Here is a 22,091-nt window from a genome sequence, read left to right as displayed (position 1 = left end):
ACTCGGGCTTCTCTGCGGGTTTGGGGGGTTCCGGTTCGTGTTTTATACCGCACGCTCCGTCCTCGTCGCTGTTCCGCCGGGAGGCCAGGCCCGTTCCCTTGACAGTGCAGGCGCTCGGACCGGGCCCCGCTCCCGGGGCTCCAGCTGGGCCCTGCGGCCCCCGTCCTGCTCGCTTCGGTCCCAGGGCTCCAGCTGGGCCCTGCGGCCCCCGGCCCCGTTCGCCCCCGTCCCGGGGCTCCAGCTGGGCCCTGCGGCCCCCGGCCCCGCTCGCCCCCGTCCCGGGGCTCCAGCTGGGCCCTGCGGCCCCCGGCCCCGCTCGCCCTCGTCCCGGGGCTCCAGCTGGGCCCTGCGGCCCCCGGCCCCGCTCGCCCCCGTCCCGGGGCTCCAGCTGGGCCCTGCGGCCCCCGGCCCCGCTCGCCCCCGTCCCGGGGCTCCAGCTGGGCCCTGCGGCCCCCGGCCCCGCTCGCCCCCGTCCCGGGGCTCCAGCTGGGCCCTGCGGCCCCCGGCCCCGCTCGCCCCCGTCCCGGGGCTCCAGCTGGGCCCTGCGGCCCCCGGCCCCGCTCGCCCCCGTCCCGGGGCTCCAGCTGGGCCCTGCGGCCCCCGGCCCCGCTCGCCCCCGTCCCGGGGCTCGGGGCGGGGCTCGGCCGCCGCGCTACGAGAGGCGCCGCGGGGCCTTGTGGGAAGGACCCAGCCATTGGCCGCCGCCTATTGAGCGCGGTCCGGATTGGCTGCCAGCGGCGCGCCCGGGGCCGACGCGGGTGCTGATTGGCCGGACCGCAGCGCGATGTCACCGCCCCGCGCGATGCGGTCACGGAGCCGCCGCCGCGCCCTCGCCCGGCGGTTTGAATGTGAAGCGCAGCCGGAGCGCTCGGAGCTGCCGCCGCCGCCGCCGCTGCCGCCGGGGGGGAGCCGCCAGGTAAGGCCGGGACGCGCTGCCCCGCAGGGCGATAGGGCTGGGGCGGCCCCGTGCCCTGGCGGCACAGCGGCCGCCCGCGTGCCAACTCCGCGTTGCGCTCGGCTCTGGGCCCGCGGCGCGGCCACAGGCGCAGCGCACCATGCTGGGCCCTTCCGCCCGCCTCTCGCGGCCCACGATTGGTCCGAGGCCACTGGGCCTGGACAGTCCGCGCCCCTCATTGGCTGCGGCAGCTGCCAGTCCGGGCTGCCGCGGGGGAGGGGGACCGAGTTAGTCTGAGGGGTCTGGGGCCGCCGGGGGTCTCGCTTGGCCCCGGCCCCGCCGCCGCCGCCCCTCACGGCCCCGCCCGGCCCGGCCCGGCCCGGCCCGGCGCTCTCTGCAGGGGCCGCCGCAGGAGGCTGCCGGAGCGGAGCAGGCGCGGCCCGGCGCCGGGACGGACGGAGTCGCCCCGACCCTTCCGCGGGTGAACGGCCCGGCGGGCCGCGGGAGGGCGCGGGGCCGGTCCCCGCCGCGGAGTCGCGGCTGCTCCGGCACGGCCTGGCCCCGCGGTTCGCGGGCGGGGGCGCGGGGCCGCTGCCGCCGGCCCTGGCGCTGCTGTCCCAGGCCCGCGCTTTGGGGAAGCGGGAAATGCCCCGGGACCCTCAGAGCGCTGCCAGGATGGCTTTTCCCATCGGATCTGGCTCCTGAACATTGTTCGGCGCTGGGAGGTGTCCGGGCAGTGCTGCGTGAGGGGTGCACTTGGGTGAAGCTCTTCCCGGGCCGAGCCCCAGGGGTACGGCCACGTTCTGCTGGGTCTGCGTTTCTTTGTAAGTGAGCTGCATTAATTTGACTGAAGTTGGTGATGTATTAAGCACACTTTATGAGTTTTCTGAGGCCTTTTCTCCAGACACATGGTACAACCCAAGCATCTTATCACTCCAGCTAAAGTACCACCAATGTTTTTCGTACTGAAAAACAAACATGAAGTGCTAGATGAGGAGAAGGAAATAAGCATGTGTAGGTAACAGGTCAAAATATGTTGGTGGGTGTGAATTGGTGAACAAGACTATGGACAGGTAAACCCCAAAAGCACAGGGAAACATGGAAGAGGACTGTTCGGATAGATTTTTACTTCTTGCAAAATATGTTAGGATCTGATTTGCTTATTAACATTTATCTAAGAGGAAGCTGCTACTGTCTTTTAAAATTATATAGATGCCATAACTGACATAAAAATTGCATCATTAAAACTTACTGCCTTTGCAAGCATGCTTATACAGAAGCTTATACATGCTTATACTGTGTTTTGCACTGGTGATCACCATAAAATAACTCCAAAGCGGGACAGGTAAATTTTCGTCAATTGTACTAAATAGAAACTCCAGAGGAAAAATGGAAACATTTGTTTCCTCATAACCGTTGTAGGGAGTGAACTGTGCTGGTGGTGGTGGGAAGGACGGGAAGGATTGATGATCATGTCCAGAGGAGCATCTCCATTAAAGCACATCTTACTGTCATTGTATTGCTGTAATTTTAATTATTCCAGTGCAGGCTGTGAAGTAAATATAAGAATATGTGTGGGAGAATTACTAGAGAGGAGCAATATGGACTTATTGCAGAGTTATTCTGTAAAAAGTATTGCATTCAAATTAGCCCTCACCCTAGTCTGAACTAATTTTACAGGAAGGATAAACTAACTGGCTTTGAACAGTCTTTTGTCTCTTTTTTAAAAAAAAGTATTTTCTTTTGAGATTTTTCATTTATAAGGAGGTTTTGATTTTTTGAAAAAGCTTTGACTCTTCAACACACTTTGAATTGTTTTGTTTACAATTATGTAGGGCAGGACTGTTCAGCTATTTCAGTCAGGAGCAGTTTCTGGGGCTGGCAGCAGAGCAAAAGCAGAGCCAAGTTCGTGTTGTCCTGAAAGGGCAGGAGATCATCTTTTGGCTGTACCTGTTTGTGTCTGCGGGATGCGTAAGCCTTTTCTGGACTTTGGGGTCCATAAACCAGACACTAGCAGCTACCTGTAGCTTGAGAGCTGGGATCTTTGCTGTGCCTGGTGCACCCTGGTTGGGACTGTGCTCGTGAGCTGTTGTCCCAAAGAGCTGCTGTTGCTGCTGTGGGATCTGGTTTAGATGGGTAGCTTTAGGATAGATTTTCTGATCTCTGGTTGTAACAAAACTACTTGTGGGTTTTAGGTTCTGCCAAAATGGAGCTCAGTGATGCCAATTTACAAACTTTAACTGAATATCTAAAGAAAACACTAGATCCAGATCCTGCCATAAGGCGTCCTGGTAAGTGATTCTCATGATTGAGAACAAAAAAGTTCTGTTTCTTTTTGTCTCTCCTGTCTCTGTGTAGCAAACTGTAGTGGATATTTATGCAATAACCTCTTTACAGAACTTCTCAGTATCCTTTTAAAATGAAACCCCAGAAAAAACTAATGAAGGGTAGATATAAATAGAAATAATTTTATGTACTTTTTGTGATTTTGTTTTTCTGTATTCTTGCTCTTTTTTTTTTTTTTTTTTCCCTTTTGCACTGTTGTTATTTAAAACAGCGCTGCTGTTCCCAACAAGTGAGGATTTACTTCTCTTGGGTTGTGGCTTTTCCAAGGGTGAGGAGGCAGTATTTCCTCATCCTGCTGGGGATCCAGAGCTGTTGTTGACAGCAGGAACGCTGAGGAGCTGGGGAGCAAAGAAGCTGTGATAACTTTTGTCAGACATGTTCCTGTGAAGCTCTGGGAAGTGTTTGTGTTGGGTATTTTAAACAGACACTTGAGGAATCGTAGGATTCCCATTAGAGAAAGCAGCTGAGCTTTTGCTAACCGCAGTGTATTCCCTTACAGCGGAAAAGTTCCTTGAATCTGTGGAAGGAAGCCAGAACTATCCGCTGTTACTCTTAACGCTGCTGGAGAAATCACAGGAAAATGTCATCAAAGTTTGTGCATCTGTAACGTTCAAGAATTATATTAAAAGGAACTGGAGAATTGTAGGTATTCTAGTGAGGAAGTATGCTAAGAACTAATTATCCTTTTAAGGTACAATAAGCAGATCCACATCCCACCCAACTCAGTGTCATCTGTGAACCTGCTGAGGGAGCCCTTGATCCTCTCATCCAGATCATCAGTAAAGATATTAATCAGTAGTGGCCCCAATACTGAGCCTGGGGGAGCCACCTTTGTGACTGATGGTATAGATAAGCATACCTTGAACTTTTGAAATTGCTAACTTTTGATTTAAGTATGTGGAAAGATGGTAAAATGGATGTGAGAAAGTTGGTGGTACCATTAGGCTTAAGATATCTCAAGATTGAGTGTCTCCCTGGAGGTGCTTTTCTCTTTTAATTGCTGGATGATTTCTAGGTCTCTGAACTTCACTGCTGTCATCACAGATAATGTGACTGTTACTGCTGTCACCAGGCTGGGACAAGCCACCTCATTATTTTATTTTTTTAGTAGCAGCTTTGTGATTTTCTACTACTTGACACTGCTGACTGACTGGACTTGGAGCTGATTGGTGTTTTGAACTGGTTAGATAACCTAAAGTCAATGTTAGGGTTTTGATTGTGTAACTTGCACCTTCATGTACAGTCTCTAGAAAGGATGGCTCGAGACAGCTCACACAAAATCAGTTTGTGGGTTTGGCAGAGGTGCTGTTTGGTGTGGTGGAAGAGGAGATGTGGTTAAATGTGGGGATTTTATTGCCGTGTGCACCCACCCTCACTGCTGCTCAATTGCTGACCCGAAAAGTTACCCTTAGGGAAGAGAAAAAAAATTCTTCAAAGTTTTACAGAAGGATATTATTTCTTTCAGCTTTTTTCAGATACTGCTGTTCCAGATTCATTGAAGGCAGTGTCTCTAACAGGTCTGCTTCTTAGGTTCTTCAGCATGGTAATAGTTACATAAATCAGTATAAACAGGTGGTCTCTGAAATGCTGATCATCTCTTATTGCCTGGAGAATGCCGATATGCCCATAAGTTATTGTTTTCATTTTAGGTTGAGGATGAACCAAACAAAATATGTGAATCGGACAGAATAGCCATTAAAGCCAACATAGTGCCCTTGATGCTTAGCAGCCCAGAACAAATTCAAAAGCAGGTAATATGTCATTCCTGGTTGTATCCATGAAACTTCGGGAATATTCCAAGCATGTCTAGAGTCTATGTTTATTGGCAGAGCTCAGTTCCCTTACCAGTGAGCTCAACCTTATCCAAATAACTTTGAGGATATTGTTACAGGTATTTCTACCTACTTTAACATTTCTTTAATATGATTATTGTGTAATCTTATAGCTAAGTTCTACTATTAGGAAGTTAAACAGCAGTTCTAGAAGATAAGATTGTATAAGCTTAAGGTGAGATTTTTGTATTTGTGTGGAAAGTAGTAGATAATTTAATCCAGTGATTTTTGAATTGGACAAGAATAACCAGGATTTTCTGGGATGTTGGCAGCATCTGGCACAACTGCTGTGTGCTGTTCTGTCAGCGAAGCTCCGTTTCCATTGCAGTTAAGTGATGCCATCAGTATTATTGGGCGGGAAGACTTCCCTCAGAAGTGGCCAGACCTGCTGACAGAAATGGTGAATCGCTTCCAGAGCGGAGATTTCCATGTCATCAATGGGGTTCTGCGCACCGCCCACTCTCTATTTAAAAGGTACTGCAAATAAGGGAGTTTGTGTATGGGTGGTAAAAGTTCTGTTCAGCTGGCATGTTTTACTGTTAGACTTCATTTCGGACATTTACAGAAGTCTATAGTTGTGACTTCTGCATATATCTTTCAAGTAGTTATCAAATTGTGCACCAGGCAGGGTTTTGAATCATGTTGCTTAGTTCTTGTTTACTTTACAGTTTTTTTTCCACGGTTCAGCACAAAACAAAATTCTGTGTGAATTAATTTGGTAATACATGTAAAGACTATTCTGTTTTTCATGTGCTTCTCTCTTGCTTGTCAGGTACCGCCATGAATTTAAGTCAAATGAATTATGGACAGAGATCAAGCTTGTTCTTGATGCCTTTGCTCTACCCTTGACAAATCTCTTTAAGGTATTTCTCGTTGAGTCATTTCTAAAACAAGTTTCATGTTCTGAATTGCTTGCTGTGGATACCGGTATTATTAAAACTCAAGAATTGTTGTTCAAATCTCTTAAAGGGGTTCACATTCAAGGCATGAAATGAGACCTAACAAGACTGATAAGAGGATGAAAAATAACCATATTTTCTGGTTTAAAAAAAAAGTTCCATGACATTTTTCAATATTTTGTTGGTGTGGGTTTTGTACTTGACAATCTTGCGTCTTTTTCTAGGCAACTATTGAACTTTGCAGCACGCATGCAAATGATGCCAGTGCCCTGAAGATTCTCTTTTCTTCTCTCATTCTAATTGCGAAGCTGTTCTACAGTTTAAATTTTCAGGTGAATCTCCTTGTTCTTGGGATAGTTTTGCTTTGTTCTGAGGAAGCTGGTACTATAGAAATTATTTGAGGCAGCCTTTAAGGCCGTGCTTTATGGCAAAAAGAAAAATCACCAGTGAAGTAAAAGCACAGTAAGGAAGGGTTATTTAAGACGTTAGCTTGAGCCTTTGCAAGCAAAAGTTCAAGAGAGTCTGACTGGCACTGCTTCAACGAGGTGTTGTATGGGGCCTCTGAGTAGGAGCTGGGAAAGGCAGGAGTACAGTGCCTGAGTTTCTATTCACTGTGCCCCCTTTTATAAATGTGCTTTTACTGACAGGAACTGGTCATGTAGGTGGGAGTCCACTACGTGTAGCTCTGTGGCACTGTAGGAGCAATAATTCTGGGAGCACTGTGGGTTGTCTGGGTTTGAAATCAGATCTACATTTTGGACATTATTAAGTGTGCTCTATGGGAAATGCTAAAGCTCCCTTGCTGAGGTGACATTTATTTAGTATCTCAACATGAACGCAAGTCTGTGAAGTGTGATTGTGCTTGGATTCCTTGGGCTGCTCTTCCATAGGGGGCAGAAGAATCAGCTGGAGTTAAAAAAGACTTGCTCTCTCTTGTTCTGAAAGTGAGAGGTGATAAGGCTCATTCATTATAAAAATGTGAACTGTTTAGAGTCTAAGCAACTAGTTTATTTGGAACTAGTTGCATTCTGGGGCTCTGCCAGAACAGTTTTTGTTTGGGAGGAGGGAGGGGCACTGTTTCAATTTGAAGATTGTTTTCCACAGGTTACTGTCTCTCAGTAGATTATAAGGTGAATGCACTACTTCCAGTGTAGGTACGTTATCTAAGCAGTGCAGCTGGAAATTAAAATGTAGATATATGCTTTTCTTTCACAGGATCTTCCTGAGTTTTTTGAAGATAACATGGAAACATGGATGACAAACTTTCATAGCCTTTTAACTTTAGATAATAAACTCTTACAGACTGATGTAAGTACTGCATAAACCACCTGGTTTGCATCTGTAGGGGAGAAGGTGGATTGACAACTCAGGTCTAATTCTGAACAGCGCAGTGTTTTTTTGTGGGGCAAACAAAGGAGTGGAATGACTGCAAGAAAATGGGATTTAGGAGAAGTTGCTCTGCTGTCTAAGGAATTTGAGGTTCAGTTCTTCAAGCTGTATGACAGTTACAGGTATACCCAGCTGTGCACAGAAATCAAATTACCAATACTCATCACTGAGTTGATTCTTCCAAGAACAGCTGCTGTAGTGACCTGACCATTAGCATCACAGGACTCAGGTTTTCTGTATCTGTCAGCTGGTTCTAGAAAACAGGGTACCTTAAAGGACTTGAAACAATTGAACATAGAGGGCAGGGCATCTCTTCAGTATTTCAGTATTTGCTATCTTGGTCTAATTAAAGAATCAGAAATTTCACTGGTGAAAGCTGATACCAGGTCAGCAAAACTCCAGTTGTTTTTGTGTGTGTTTTCTGCATTTTAAGTGGTGTTGTCTTCCATCATCACAGCACAATAGTTTGCCACTTGATGGAGCCAAAACAACTCTTCCTTGACAACACATAGGGAGGCACACATATTAAGTGTATGTTGTGCTCTAGTTACCCTTCTGCTAAAATAAGCTTTGCTGCTCTTTTGTCTTGTGTCTGTGCGCTGCTCCCAGCACAAGCACTGGTGCAGCTGAACTGGGACAGGCAGTAAAGCTCAAAAGTGGGGGTGGAGGGAAGAGGGGCAGACAGAACTGGGGTGGGGTTTGGTTGAGTTGTTTTTTTAATTCCAGTTCAATTTCCCAGTTTGCATTGTAGCTCCACAAATATCTGTGATCTGGGGAGAGGGAAGGAACTTCTACAGCTACTCCAATTAATGAATCATGATGTAGTGGCTTCTAAGTGTATTTTTCATTGCCTTGTGTTGTCTTTTCTGTATTACATTTGTAAATTAATTTTGTGCGAATCATTGTGTCTGTTTTCAAGTACACAGTACCTGATATGAAATGTAGGTATGATTTCTAACTTGAAAAGCAGTTTGGATATGATCAGCAAAATACAGTAGTTCTAGGGACAGTGAGAGGGATTTCTTTCACCTGTTTAGGACATGGTAAAACAGTGATGCAAATATTTAATGTAAATACATTGATATTTTTAATGTTAGAGTAATACTGAAGTTTGGATATTTAAGTCCTTAGTTTTGTTTTATGTGAGGATGAAGAGGAAGCTGGATTGCTGGAGCTCTTGAAATCACAAATTTGTGATAATGCTGCTTTATATGCTCAAAAATATGATGAAGAATTCCAACCCTACCTGCCGCGTTTTGTAACAGCAATCTGGAATCTGTTAGTCACAACCGGCCAGGAAGTGAAGTATGACTTGGTGAGTTGCTAAAATCTGATCTTGTCAAGTTTTATAATAAATCATAAATGATTCAGTCCTGCTAAAGTTTTACTTTCTGTTTGTGGTGCTGTAGCTGGTCAGTAACGCGATCCAGTTTCTGGCCTCAGTTTGTGAGAGACCACATTACAAGCATCTGTTTGAAGACCAGAATACATTGACAAGCATCTGTGAAAAAGTTATTGTTCCCAATATGGAATTTAGAGGTAACTTTCTGAGACTTAAATTTTGAAAACATAGCAAGAATATAACTAATTATCATGACATGTTGCTTTACAGGACTAAGAATTGAGGATTCCCTCTTGTGTATCTTAGTGCTAGATACAAACCCAAGTTTCTGCAGCAGATTGCTGTCCTGTGGGCTTTGTAGAGTTGTATGAGTATACCTAACTTTTCATGCAGTGAAAATATATTGCAGTGATAAGAAGCTTCTCTCTCTTAAGTCTATGACTCTAAAAGCCTCTTCAAATACACCTGGTGTGGAATATGTGTTGAGGTTTTTCTTAGAATCAATACATCAGCCCATGAGCATGAAAGACTAATTTGTGGGACAGAAGCTAAACAGACTAATCTGGCAGGATATTTCTCGTTAATTAACATTAATGTTATAGAAAGGTCCTTGGAAAAAATAGCAAGTTTATTATGACACACCATTTTACTATAAAAACCAAAGACTTCACTACTTCAACTTCCATGTATTTTGTATTTTCAGCGGCTGATGAAGAAGCATTTGAAGATAATTCTGAAGAGTATATAAGAAGGGATTTGGAAGGATCTGGTAATCCACAGATTTATACTAAGAATACTTGGTCTTTAAATATAGCTCTAAAGAGCTGAAGCAATTTACTGAAGCTTTTATAACTTCATTTTGAAATTGAGAAGGTTTCCACACACCACCCCCAGCTGGATTTTATCCAGTCTATAATCAAGCCTACTGTCACGATAAGTTTGTCACAGTGTCTTTCTGGTTTGAACAATGTTTTTATAGGGCTTTTTCCTTAATTGGATTGGTATGTCTTCTGCACTGCCCACATTCTCATTTCAGCAAGGACAGCCTATAAGTCAATTCTGAGTAGTAGCCAGTTGTGTATTTAGTTCCTATGTGTGGAGTTTTAAGTAACAGGGAGAGACTCTTGATGTTGTGGCTGAAATTGTGCCTGGGGTTGCACACAAACTGTGCTTGGGCCAGCTGGCCAGGAGCCAGGCTGGGACGTGGCATATGTTCAGAGCAGTGCCTGCCCTGAGACATGGCTGTGCCAGCCCAGCTGCTGGAGTGCTGGGGGAGGCTGTGCTCTGCAGCCAGGCCAGAGCCCGAGTGAGCCACACCTGGCTCTGTGTGACAGGGCTGCGCCACCTGCAGTTCTCTGACAGACGCTTTGGAACTGATGGCATTTTGTGATTGATTGATTGATTGATTGATTGATTGAAGAGATTACAGTATTCTTGCAGTGGAGGAGAAAATTGGAGGAAACATTTTTGAACTTTTTTCAAGAAAACATCATTCTTATCCAGGATTGGCTGCATTTTAGGTATTTGTGAAGTTTTTTATGAAAACGTACTATCAGGTGTGATGGGCCAATAGCTGGCTTGTGCTCCAGCATGTTGCAGTCTGATGGGGGCGAGAGAAGGAGGGGTGAAATTGAGAAGACTCATGGATAAAGACAGTTCAAGTGAAAGGGGAGAGAAGTTAGTGACTCACCATTGCCCACAGGCAAACTTTTGCCCAGCCTGTCCCTGAGCAATGGCTACTTCCCCCAGAGCTGCCCCCCTTGGTTTTTATTGTTGAACATGTTATACAGCTTGGAATGTCTTGCTGGTCAGTTTGGATTAGCTGCCCAGGTTATCCCCTCCCAGATCTTTGCCTGCCCCAAACTACTTGCTGGGAAAGCAAAGCAGGAAGAAGAAGAAGCCCTGACACTGTGACAGTGCTCTTCAGCAGCAGCCAAACCCTGGGTGTTACCAGCAGCTTCAGTCATTGGTACAAACACAGCACCAAGTGGGCCACTAGGGCAAAAATGAGCTCCCTCCCAGCCAGAGCCAGTACCTTTGGGTGCATAATGTCCAGGCAGTACCGGCCCCCCTGCATGCCTGCTGCCACTGCTCAGGGGCAGGTGTCCCTTCTCTTTGGTGTGCAAGTAGTCCAGTTGTGACAGTAAATAAAAGGCTTACCAGTGTTCTTACACAGCAGTGTGGAGGGTTGCAGTAATTAACATGGGATGTGGCTGTAACTTGAGAAGCTGTTACTGTTTTGATTATTTTGTTTATTAATATGAAAAGCTGTCTGCTTTCTCATATCCTAAGAATCTTTGGTTCTCATGCAGATATTGACACCAGGCGCAGAGCAGCTTGTGATCTGGTCAGAGGCTTGTGCAAATTTTTTGAAGGACCTGTAACAGGGATTTTTTCTGGATATGTTAATTCTATGCTGCAAGAGTATGCAAAGAATCCATCTGTTAACTGGAAGCACAAAGATGCAGCTATTTACCTTGTAACATCTTTGGCATCCAAAGCTCAGACACAGAAGGTACTTGTACATTTTATTCTTTGCAACATGGCTGCATTCAGATATTACAGTGCAGATGAGGCCTGCTGTTTGTTTCAGCTGTTTCAGAAAGGGAGTAACTGTGTATGCTATAGTTCATATTGATGAGATGAAAAGCTGCCCTTTAAATGATCCTATCACAGTTGGTGCCATCTGACCTTCAGGTAGATGGGGCACAGTGTGGCCCTGTGGCTGACATGTGGGATCCAGCCAGACAAAGAAACAAAACTGCCTCGGCTCTGGAGCCTCTGAGTGGTCCTTAGGCACTCTGGAAGCCATGGAAGGCAAATAGAGCTTTACAGAAGATGATCAGACCTGTTAAGCAGATCAAAAGGAATTTAAATGACTCTTGGAGTTCTTGATATTTCCCAATATTTCCTGCTACTTGAATGTGGGATTTGTGAATGACATGTGGATGCTAATGATGGTTGGAAATGGATGTCATAACTTGCTGATAGAGTGGAGACAATGAAAAAGCACAGCTGGGCTAACCTGTATTTGGAAACAGAAGCATTATATCGAATGTCCTATGGAACAAGTTTAGATGTACTACTAGATATTTTAAATGCTGTCACAGTTCAAATCTCAGGGTCTTTACAAGACAGATTTGAGGCAAACATAGTAAAATGTGTACATCGTTTCATGCAATTTTGCTGAAGGTTCTCAGCAAATTTCGCTGAAGCCATATTATGCTGCTGCCCAGCAGTTGTTAGTGATGTGTAACGGGAACCAGTCCGGTAGCATTTGGGAAACGACAAAGTTTGTGTCTTTTTCTATGCTATTTAATGGCAAATATGGACTAATTTAGAACACTTCATTGAAAAATCTCCATCTAAAAATCCTGGTTTAAAAAGAGATTGTATTTTTTGTAAGAGAAAACTAATAGTAATTTTTTTAAATTAGTAAGAAAACTAGCAGCTTATATGTCAGCATATAAAAATAAGAGTTGTTTTTTACTTCTTCCAGCATGGCATAACACAGGCCAATGAACTTGTTAATCTGACAGAATTCTTTGTGAATCACATTCAACCTGACTTAAAGTCTGCTACTGGTAAGTTAATGTTAATTTTGGTAGGGTATTTTTGTGATGTATCATAACCTTGACAGTGACCATTGTTTGTGAAGTCTCAAGCACTCCTTTATCAGCAGAATCTCTGAGATGGACTCTTAACACCTGGCACAAAGTAATTAATTTTTGTTTGGCCAGCAGTGAAGAAGCTCTTACAGCAAGGCGGACTGCCACCTTACCACCTGCTCTCTGCAAGATCAGGGCATGTACACACATGGTTGCTGTCAGCTACATGCTTAAACTTGTTGTATCAAATTTGATTTCTGTATTTGAGACCTTATAGTAAACTTCTATGCTCTACAAAACCCTGAGAAGTTAAAATACTGAGGCCCTATTGATGAGGTTGTGGATGTCTAGATTTAAACCATGCGGTTTATTTTACACTTTAACAATTATCTTCCTGCAGCTGAAGCATAGTGGGTTGTATCGAAATGTGTAATTGAAGGCTGCTGAAATTGAAACCAGAAGATGAAATTCATCTGAGCTGGACTGTACTTTTAATGGTACTGGGATGTGATTTGTACCTAAAACTGATATTCTAACAGTGCCCATACGAAAGTGCAGGAACTAAGAAATGTAGAAAAACATTGTATTATTTTCTACAGGGGAAAATTATTATGTAGTGTCAAGTGTCACTTGTATATATAGTACATGTTCAGAAATCACATTTGTATGAGGAGTATCAACGAAGTTTGCATATTTTTTCTATTTCAGTGAATGAATTCCCTGTGCTAAAAGCAGATGGTATCAAATATATCATGATTTTTAGAAACCAAGTAAGTTTTTCTTTCACTCTTATGGAAAAACATATTGTAGGATGTTACTTTATTTTTGCCAAGCCTAATTTATCGCACTTGGCCATATGCTAACTCAACAGGTGTTTGATAGTCATATACAACACTTCATGCTGAATTTTTAGTTTAGAAAGTAAATGATATTGTTATAAATATCCAATTAACATGTAGTCTATATGCTGTCCATATGCTATGGGAACACTGAATATCTTAGCTGCTTAATTCTGTGACACACTCAGATGTTTCCAAGTCAGTGTTAGTCCAAACCCTTGATTGCTTGTATCATTGTGGTAGTTGTTACAGAGTACAGCAGTTTTGTCCTTGAGCTTTTCTGATTCATGAGATAGGGTGAGAAAATATGTTGCATATTATTCTAAATTCTGGACTACCTTTATTAATTTCTTATGAAATATATGTGATACTGGTTTTTTCAAACCTTGATATTTTAATTACCTATTAAGATGAAATAAAATGGAAAGGGAAATATACATTAGGGTTGTCTGCACTTACTGCTAATTCAATGTACCACTGGTGTTCAGGGGCAGTGTATGAGCCATGACAGAAGTAGGTACCTCCTGGTTGTCAGGATGTGAAGGAGCAACAGGAGGAGCCTCCCAAGATACCTCCCTCTGCCAAGCTCTGCATGTCGCTGATGAGCTTGGCTGTGCTCTAGAGTTGAACCATCTGTATTTTTTAACATACTTATGATTTGTTGCTATACTTTTGTAGGTACCAAAAGAACAACTGCTGGTGTCTATTCCCCTCTTAATCAATCATCTCCAAGCCGAAAGTATTGTGGTCCATACTTATGCAGCCCATGCTCTTGAAAGACTGTTTACCATGAGAGGGACAAATAATGCAACCCTGTAAGTTTCCAAGCAGAAATAAATCCATTGCTAACAGATTTTTGGATATTAAGGATGAGAAATACCTGTAGGGCATCCTTTGAGTCATATACTATGGTATTGTATAAGGCTTGAAGTTTGTTACTCTCATCATTAAGGAGTTGTGTTTCATTTAACAGCATTACAGCTGCAGAAATGGCACCGTTTGTAGAAGTGCTGTTAACAAACCTTTTCAAAGCTCTGACACTTCCTGGCTCATCTGAAAATGAATACATTATGAAAGGTAAATGCATAATGAGTCCTGCAATATAAGAATAACTTGGTTAACTTGAGGTAAAGGCTTACAGTTACAGGTTCCTGACATTTTTATTTGCAAAACCTGTTTTATGCAAATGTGTTGAATAGTCTGCAGTTACTTATCAGGCTGTGTCAAGTCATCTTCAACTAAACTTAGGGTAGCAGAGAGAAACACCAAACATAATGGTACTAAGTTATTTCTCAAATGGTACTCTTGTAGTCAGGACAACTCCCTGGACAGTGTCAGGGGAAGATCTGAGCAGTCTGGTCATGGAGGGGACATGTGGTCATGGCTAGTGAAAGGATAGATCTGATCATGGCTTAGGAGATGCTGAGATCTCAGACTTGCCCAGGACAAGTGATGGCCTCTGTAAAGTTACTTGATCTCCTATGCTCATCTCTAGAATGAGAATAAGGAGGGTTTGTTTCATGCTTTGTCAGGGTTATAGATTGAATGTTCTTGCAGCAGGTGCTCTTTGTTCTGTACCTAATTTCTTGGGATCCTATTTTAACAGTAAAAGGTAAAGGATTTAGGCATATGTTGAGTGGCAGTGTATTTTGTCTTCAGAAGCTAAAATTTTCCATTTATTTGCAGCCATCATGAGGAGTTTTTCTCTGCTGCAGGAGTCCATAATTCCATACATCCCTTCTGTCATCACCCAGCTCACACAGAAACTGCTGGCTGTCAGTAAGGTAAAGAAGCAGAGCAAAAGGGTCACCTTTTACCTTTTAGAGCAGTCTTGCTGAGGACTTACGTCCTGTTGGTGGTGTTCTGTTAGAATACTCTAAATAGTTCAGTATTTTCTGATGCAACTAATTTGAAACAGCATTCCAGTGAGGTACTGACTTCCTTTTAGAACATATTCTCAGATCATTCTTCCTTCTCTCATCTGAAATTTAGAAGCAGCATATGAAAAGCAGCATCCAGCTTTTTTTTTTTAATGCTAGTTTGTTGTAGTATAAATGCTTGCTTGTGCAGAGGCCACCAGTACAATAATTGGTTTTATCACAACTCCTGTATTCTTTGCCCATGAAACTTCTGAAGCTAATAATAATTGGCATTGAAATGTGGGATTGAATTAAATAAATTACCCTTCTGCTTTTGGTGGGTAAAATTCTCTTAGTTTTGTATTGAGACTTCAAATTCTTAACCATTGACAATAGGGAATATCTTAGAATACCTTCATTGATTGTGCAGAAAACTACTCTGTACAGTTTAAACTCAGCTTAAACAGCTTATAAGGAGTATTCAATAGAGAATTGACTGGACACTTGAAAGATGAAAAATAATTTTTTTCTGGTTTTTGTTCTGTGGTATTTTAACTGGTAGTTTATATAGAGCTTCTGAAAAACACTTGCTACAAAAAAACCCTCTCCTTTATGGAATGAATTTCAGAAGCAACTTATGTATGTTAGTGCATAAATTAAAAGTATCCTTACTCTGAAATGCTACTTTATTTAGTCTTCAGTTGATAAAAATGTATATTTAGCAAAATAAGTGACTTGTCTGCAAGTTTGGGTTGATTTATCTGTTTATAACTTGTTTTCAGAATCCCAGCAAACCTCACTTTAACCATTATATGTTTGAGTCAATCTGCTTGTCAATAAGGATAACGTGCAAGGCAAACCCAGAGGCAGTGGGGAGCTTTGAGGAGGCTTTGTTCCTGGTGTTCACAGAGATCCTGCAGAATGATGTGCAAGGTAAGGACAGTCAGTGAGTGCCTGTGCTCTCTCCGCTGGGGTTGGCTTCCAGGATTTACCTTATGGCAGGCTTTTTGTAGCACAGGAAATTCAAGGGGAGAAACAATATTTTCACAGTCTGAAAGTGTTTTGATTGTTCCATAGGGTACGTCAACAGCATTCGCTTATTTTAAATCGCATTCTTAAAATGTCTAGCAATCACTACTCCAAAGCCTCTTCATATTCTTAATTCTGTTGCCTTTTTTCTAGTAGTTTGTTTTTTATGTTCTGAAAAATTAACAGGTTGAGGAAATAGAAAGTGTATAGATGCAATGCTTGTTAATTTTTGGAATAATTACATTTGGGAAGGTATGTTTCTTCAGAGTTTTATTTATTGAATTCTTAATGATAATATCAAAATTGTGGGTTCAATCCATAGATATGTGTTTTCTGGGAACTGACAGTGACCATGTTGTCTGACTTCGTAAATGTCATCATTTCTCTTCCAGAGTTCATTCCCTATGTGTTTCAAGTGATGTCACTACTTCTAGAAATGCATAAAAATGAAATCCCATCATCATATATGGCATTGTTTCCCCATCTGCTCCAGCCAGTTCTCTGGGAAAGGACAGGAAATATTCCCCCTCTGGTCAGGCTCCTGCAGGCTTACCTGGAGCGGGGTGCCAGCACCATCGCCAGCGCTGCCGCCGACAAAATCGTGAGTTCTGGGGCACAGTCACAGTTTGGCCTGGAGACATGGTGATCTGAGGCTCCAGATTGTGAGGAACTCCAGCAAACAGCTGGATTTGTGCAGAGTTTGGTGCTTACTTACAAAGACAGACTAATACTCTGAACATAGCTTTTTGGGTTGTTTTCTATTATGTGGATAAGGTGAATTGTAGGCTGTTATGCTTTTGTCAACTGAGATAAAGAATTCCTGCTTTTAGTTTTTGCAAGCAGGTAAGTTTCCAGTTTTCCTGTCTTGTTTGCCTCATGTTAAACATGTGCATAATGAGTGCTCTCAGGTTCTGTTCAGAACAGTCTTGAGAAGAGTGAGAAGAAGCAAAAATGTGTTTTCCTTGGCCTGAACCTTATAAACTGAATCCTGGCTTAGGTTATGAAGGCTCTTGCCTTGGTGTATGCTTTAAATGGTAATGGTCAATTTTCTGGTAGGGTCACATATGAAGAATTGTGGTCTAATGATTTTGTATTTGCTTTTTTTGCAGCCTGGATTGTTAGGTGTGTTCCAGAAGTTGATTGCCTCTAAAGCGAATGATCATCAAGGGTTCTATCTTCTAAACAGTATCATTGAGCATATGCCTCCGTGAGTATGAGCTGAAATTACATTTAAAGCTAATTTCTGTAGATTTTAATTATGAAGTGTATGAACATGCCAAATGCTAATTTTTAACAACTGAAAACATCACATTTTTCAGTCAGATATATTTTAACAGTTCTATATATGTTTTCTGTGAAGTGACATTAGTAAAATCTCAGTGTGAATTGAATAACTATCCTTTTAAATTTCCAGTGAATCAGTTGACCAGTACAGGAAACAGATCTTCATTCTGCTATTCCAAAGACTTCAAAATTCCAAAACAACAAAGTTTATCAAAAGTAAGTTCCTTGCTGTGTGGAAAGCTCTGGTGACAGCAGCAGTTCAGAGGTGCAGCTGTGCAGAACAAGAGTCCTGTTGTGCCCCGCGGATACGCGCACGGAGGGACAGCGCTGACTCCTGGGACTTGTGCAAATCCCTTGTCATCAAGAGGGGTGTATGGGGCAGTCACCATAGCAGGTGATACTTACTTCATGAAAGTGAGGGAATGGAATTAAAATAAGGAGCAAGACTTGGGTATTTCTCTTCCTTTCCTAGTGTATGGTGTCATTATTGAAAATGTCTCAATTTAATCTCCAACCAATAGCAGCAAACTTTCCCTCTCATGCAGCACAGCAATACTGACCACATGTCCTGTAGTTGTGTGTTAGTGCTGTGAAATATTCTATGCTTGTGTAATTTTGGCTTTAGTATGACTAAATTTATTGATAAGGTTTTATGTTAAACTGGCAAAGTTGTGACAGATAATTGCAATACATATTCTAGTTATTCATGCTGTCACAAGAAGATTGTCATAGTTAATAAATTATTTTCATGATACTATTGCTACCCAAATTATGCAGTGTCCATTACTTAGCCCTATAAAATCTGGTTAATGCCATCTGATAGGAACAAGAATGATAAATTTGATTATAATGATCTTCCACAAATAAGGCTGAAGTGGTGCTTTTTATATACTGCACCCTGTACAAAGGGGCTCATACCTCACCTCAGTGTCTGCATTGTGTGAAGTTTTCTGCTAAAAGTAAAGTTTTTGGAAGAGTTTCTTTGGTTCCTGATCTGAAAAAAAAATTGCAAATGAGTTTTCTGATGCCTTTTTATAACTGCTATGAGGGGAAAAAGGAATAACTCTTGTCTTGTTGTACCACCTTGTTTTTGTGTTGTGGTCTGTAAAAAGCTGAGCTTTTACACAAATTTCAAGGCAGCAAGTTCACGTACTTCACTTAAACAGAACTTGTATAAAGACTGCCATTTCTATCCCCTTGAAAAACCTGGAATGTATTTTGCTGCTGACTCTAAAACTATCCTTTTGTTTTCATGTTAAGTTTTACTTTGTCTTTTTTCTTGTTACAGGTTTCCTTGTCTTCATTAACTTGTATTGTGTAAGATATGGGGCATTAGCTCTGCAAGAAATATTTGACAGCATACAGCCAAAGTTAGTATGTTTTGTTTGTTTGAGTTATATTTAATACGGCTGTGTTATTTTTATCTTTTGAAGTAAGAAACAGCTGTCTGTTTAGCTAGACTATCAGACTACATTTATCACTAATTTGAGTGGCCACATGTTTCTCTTAATGTGGTTCATTTATTTGTCTAGAAAGTTGTCTTTTTTTCTGAATTTCTGACCACAGTTCCTCACTGATAGTTCAGTGAAGTTACTAATCTAAAAAGGTTATAAAAAGGAAAGATTGATGTTTTTAGTTGTTATCACTTGTGAAAAGTCTGTATGTACAAATGTCTACTGCAACAGGGCAGCATCTTAACAAATTATCTCGTTGTTTCTATTCCCTAGTGATTTATATTATTTCTGATTCTCTTCTGTCACAATAAGGCTGATGAGGCTTTCTAATACTTTTTTCTCTCAATGCCACCATAGGATGTTTGGAATGGTGTTGGAGAAAATTATAATTCCTGAAATCCAGAAAGTGTCTGGACAAGTTGAAAAGAAAATCTGTGCTGTTGGCATTACAAAAATATTAACAGAATGTCCTCCCATGATGGACACAGAGTACACCAAACTGTGGTAGGTACCACACTTCTTCAGGATGTGCTGGTGAGGCTGTTGGAGTTACTGAAAATGGGAGCTCAGACCAAAATACATCCCCGTAGGAAACTCCTTGGTGATCTCCTCAGACCCTCAAGGCTGTTTTAGGCCTTTCATCCTGCTTCTGTTTCTCAGCAAACGAAACTGTATTTTCAGAGGATGACAGAACTGGTTTGAGATGTTTTTGATGGAGATAGCAGATTTGGCTAGCTGGACCTGCATTTAGGGAAATACACTGCTTTCCTCCAGCTTGTATTCTTTCTGAAAAGCTGGGCCCAGTTTTGACTTACAGCTCTTCTAGTCAAGAGACCTGAGCATATTCATAACCTGGCAGAGAAACTGTAATATCTTAGCTTGAGAGTGGAATTCTGGGGAAAGCCAGCAGGGAAGTTTGATTGTCAACCGGTGCAGCAGTCCAGCATGCCTGGTAGTTTGAATTTGATGACAATCACTGGATCCCAGACTAGATCCCTGAACTATAACTTTGTTTTTAATATGCTCAGAGGAAAGTTGTGATCTGGAAAAATCATTGCTCTTTTCAGGTATGTTTCATGACAATTTGAGCTGATAAATACATACATTGCTCATGCTGTTGATAGGAGTACCCAAATTATGCCTGTAAAATATTCAGACCCACAATTCTTCTGGTCCAGCGCACTTTGGGCATTTACAATTTCAGTAGCCAATCAAGTACTTGCAAAGGCTGAATTATAAGGGGTTCCAAATAACTTGAGCCTGTCCTAACATATTCTAAGCACTCCAATTTTGCCCTCCTCTCTTTGCTCCCAGGATTCCTTTGCTGCAGGCCCTCATTGGCCTCTTTGAGCTGCCTGAGGATGACACGATCCCTGACGAGGAACACTTCATTGACATAGAAGATACTCCAGGCTATCAGACTGCATTCTCCCAGCTAGCCTTTGCTGGGAAGAAAGAACATGATCCTGTAGGTCAAATGGTGAACAATCCTAGAATCCATCTGGCACAGTCGCTCCACAAACTGTCTACAGCGTGTCCAGGCAGGGTAGGTGACTTATGCAGTTGCATGCTGATGCTGCATTGTGCACAGAGGAAATGCCTTTGTAAGAATGGGTCTGTTTGCTGATGTCTGATAATCAGCAAAATTAAGTAGGTCATAACTAGAATGCAAGATCATGCCTGTGTTCTATTCTTCATTGGAATAGAACCAATTTTTGTAAGGTTTTTCCTTAGGAGCCTTAGAAAGGCTTTATTTTCACAGCACATAATTTTGCAATGAGCTTAAAAAGAAAATTTTTAAAAAGAAAATTTACGCGCTTGATGGTCTATAACTCATGTGTCTTGAGTTTGATTGGTTGCATGCACTTGTCGAATTCAGGCAGCTCATTTAAAATTAGACAAGGTGAGTGTACAGTTAACTCTTTTAGCCCACAGCATGTTTGTTTTCCCTGAGATTTTGTAAGTAAAGACTGCCTGCTGCTTTCCCCGTGGGTGACTGCTGCTCTGTGTCTGGCTGTGTACTGCGGGTGAGGGCAGCTGGGCGTTCATGTTGCACTCCCTGACACCTCTGCTCCCCTGTGCCTCAGGTTCTGTCCATGCTGAGCACCAGCCTGAACGCAGAAGCATTGCAGTATCTCCAAGGATACCTCCAGGCTGCAAGTGTCAGTCTGCTCTGAGCTGCGCAGACTCCACAAGCAAGATCAAAAGCTGGTTTGTTATGCAGAACGTTGACACTGACTTTTATAGCAGAGCTCAGACAAAGTCAAAAAGCTGCTTGAAGTTGTATTGCAGATTCCATCTTGTAAAAGATAGGTGTGGCTTTACGCTGAAAGTGAAGAATTTGATGGTTTGTATACTCATAGATAAGGGTGGCTAACTTCCATTCCCAGTTTAATTTCAAAGGGAATAGTCATAGCGGTTTGTTATGGGATTGATTTGAAATCTGCATCTGCAGTGTTTGGATAATATTTGGAAATGTGTGGAGAGCCCTGGCTGTAGAAACTCACTTCAGTCACTAAAATTCCTTTTCATTTTAATGTTGTCCTTTGTATTTCTTTTGTCTTTCCTTAAACTTTATCTGAATTGTGAATAAATAAGAAGTACTTGTTTAAAATGCCTGTCACTGTGGTCTTACTGATTCAGAAGAATATAGTTGTTTTAAAAAAAGATGCTTTACATTTAGAATAGAATATGAAATAGTGGGACTGTGAGGGTTTTTCTTTACATAATAGTTTAGGTGCATTGTAGGATTGTACAGAGCAAATCTAAAACTTTGGGAGAAGAGCAGAGCTGCTCACCAGCAGGCACAGGTGCTCTGGAACAGGTCCTGTCAGTGCCAGGCACTGAGGGCAGGTGTCTTCCCTGGGATCAGGCTGCAGGTGGGGGTTCGTGCTCTGTTGAAGCTGAAGCAGTGACCTTGGAGGTCGGTCTGAGTCGGGTGTTCTCCTCATCCAGGCTCTGATGAGGCCTGGGGGCATCGGGCTCCTGCTCGCGGCTCTTGGAGTGAGCCAGCGATGCCTGAGCCTGTGTTCTCAGGGGGCACCCGGCTGCCAGGCCGGGCTTTGGGAGGCACAGCTCCAGTCCCGGGTGTGCTTCTGCCAGCTGTGCGCACACCCAGGTGTGCTCTGCCAGCTGCGCGCAGCTGTGTGCTGCAGGTGCGCTCTGCCAGCTGTGGGTGCTGCAGGTGTGCTCCTGCCAGCTGTGTGCAGCTGTGCCCCCGGGGTTGGAGCCTGCTCGGCTGCGTCTGTCCGGGACTACTTGGGATTACTTGTGGGTCTTTCTCACCCGTGGTTTGAAATGTGAGGTTTTGGTTAA

The 22,091-nt window shown here is 43.1% G+C and overlaps 1 protein-coding gene across 2 annotated transcripts; it reads left to right on the top strand.

The window, feature by feature from the left end:
* Positions 1 to 824: 824 nt before the first annotated feature.
* Positions 825 to 21,390, top strand: CSE1L (chromosome segregation 1 like). 2 transcript variants are annotated; one of them, XM_063172675.1, is made up of 25 exons: positions 825 to 916; positions 3,091 to 3,186; positions 3,741 to 3,883; positions 4,891 to 4,992; positions 5,402 to 5,547; positions 5,846 to 5,936; positions 6,197 to 6,304; positions 7,188 to 7,280; positions 8,509 to 8,676; positions 8,771 to 8,900; positions 9,407 to 9,472; positions 11,016 to 11,218; positions 12,203 to 12,287; positions 13,020 to 13,081; positions 13,829 to 13,965; positions 14,124 to 14,227; positions 14,837 to 14,934; positions 15,792 to 15,942; positions 16,431 to 16,639; positions 17,148 to 17,245; positions 17,453 to 17,538; positions 18,611 to 18,692; positions 19,134 to 19,280; positions 20,091 to 20,322; positions 20,864 to 21,390. In XM_063172675.1, exons 2-25 carry the CDS (start codon positions 3,102 to 3,104, stop codon positions 20,951 to 20,953), a joined length of 2,916 nt encoding a protein of 971 aa, XP_063028745.1. In that variant the 5' UTR covers positions 825 to 916; positions 3,091 to 3,101; the 3' UTR covers positions 20,954 to 21,390. The 2 variants fall into 2 exon arrangements, with proteins under 2 accessions (XP_063028745.1, XP_063028746.1); XM_063172676.1 differs by lacking the exon at positions 825 to 916 and adding an exon at positions 1,583 to 1,719.
* The last annotated feature ends 701 nt before the right edge of the window (positions 21,391 to 22,091 follow it).

The sequence above is a fragment of the Melospiza melodia genome, chromosome 19 (assembly GCF_035770615.1).
Source record: "Melospiza melodia melodia isolate bMelMel2 chromosome 19, bMelMel2.pri, whole genome shotgun sequence".
Taxonomy (NCBI): Eukaryota; Metazoa; Chordata; class Aves; order Passeriformes; family Passerellidae; genus Melospiza; species Melospiza melodia.
Note: the sequence above shows the minus strand (reverse complement) of the source record. Positions and strands in the feature narration are given on the sequence as shown.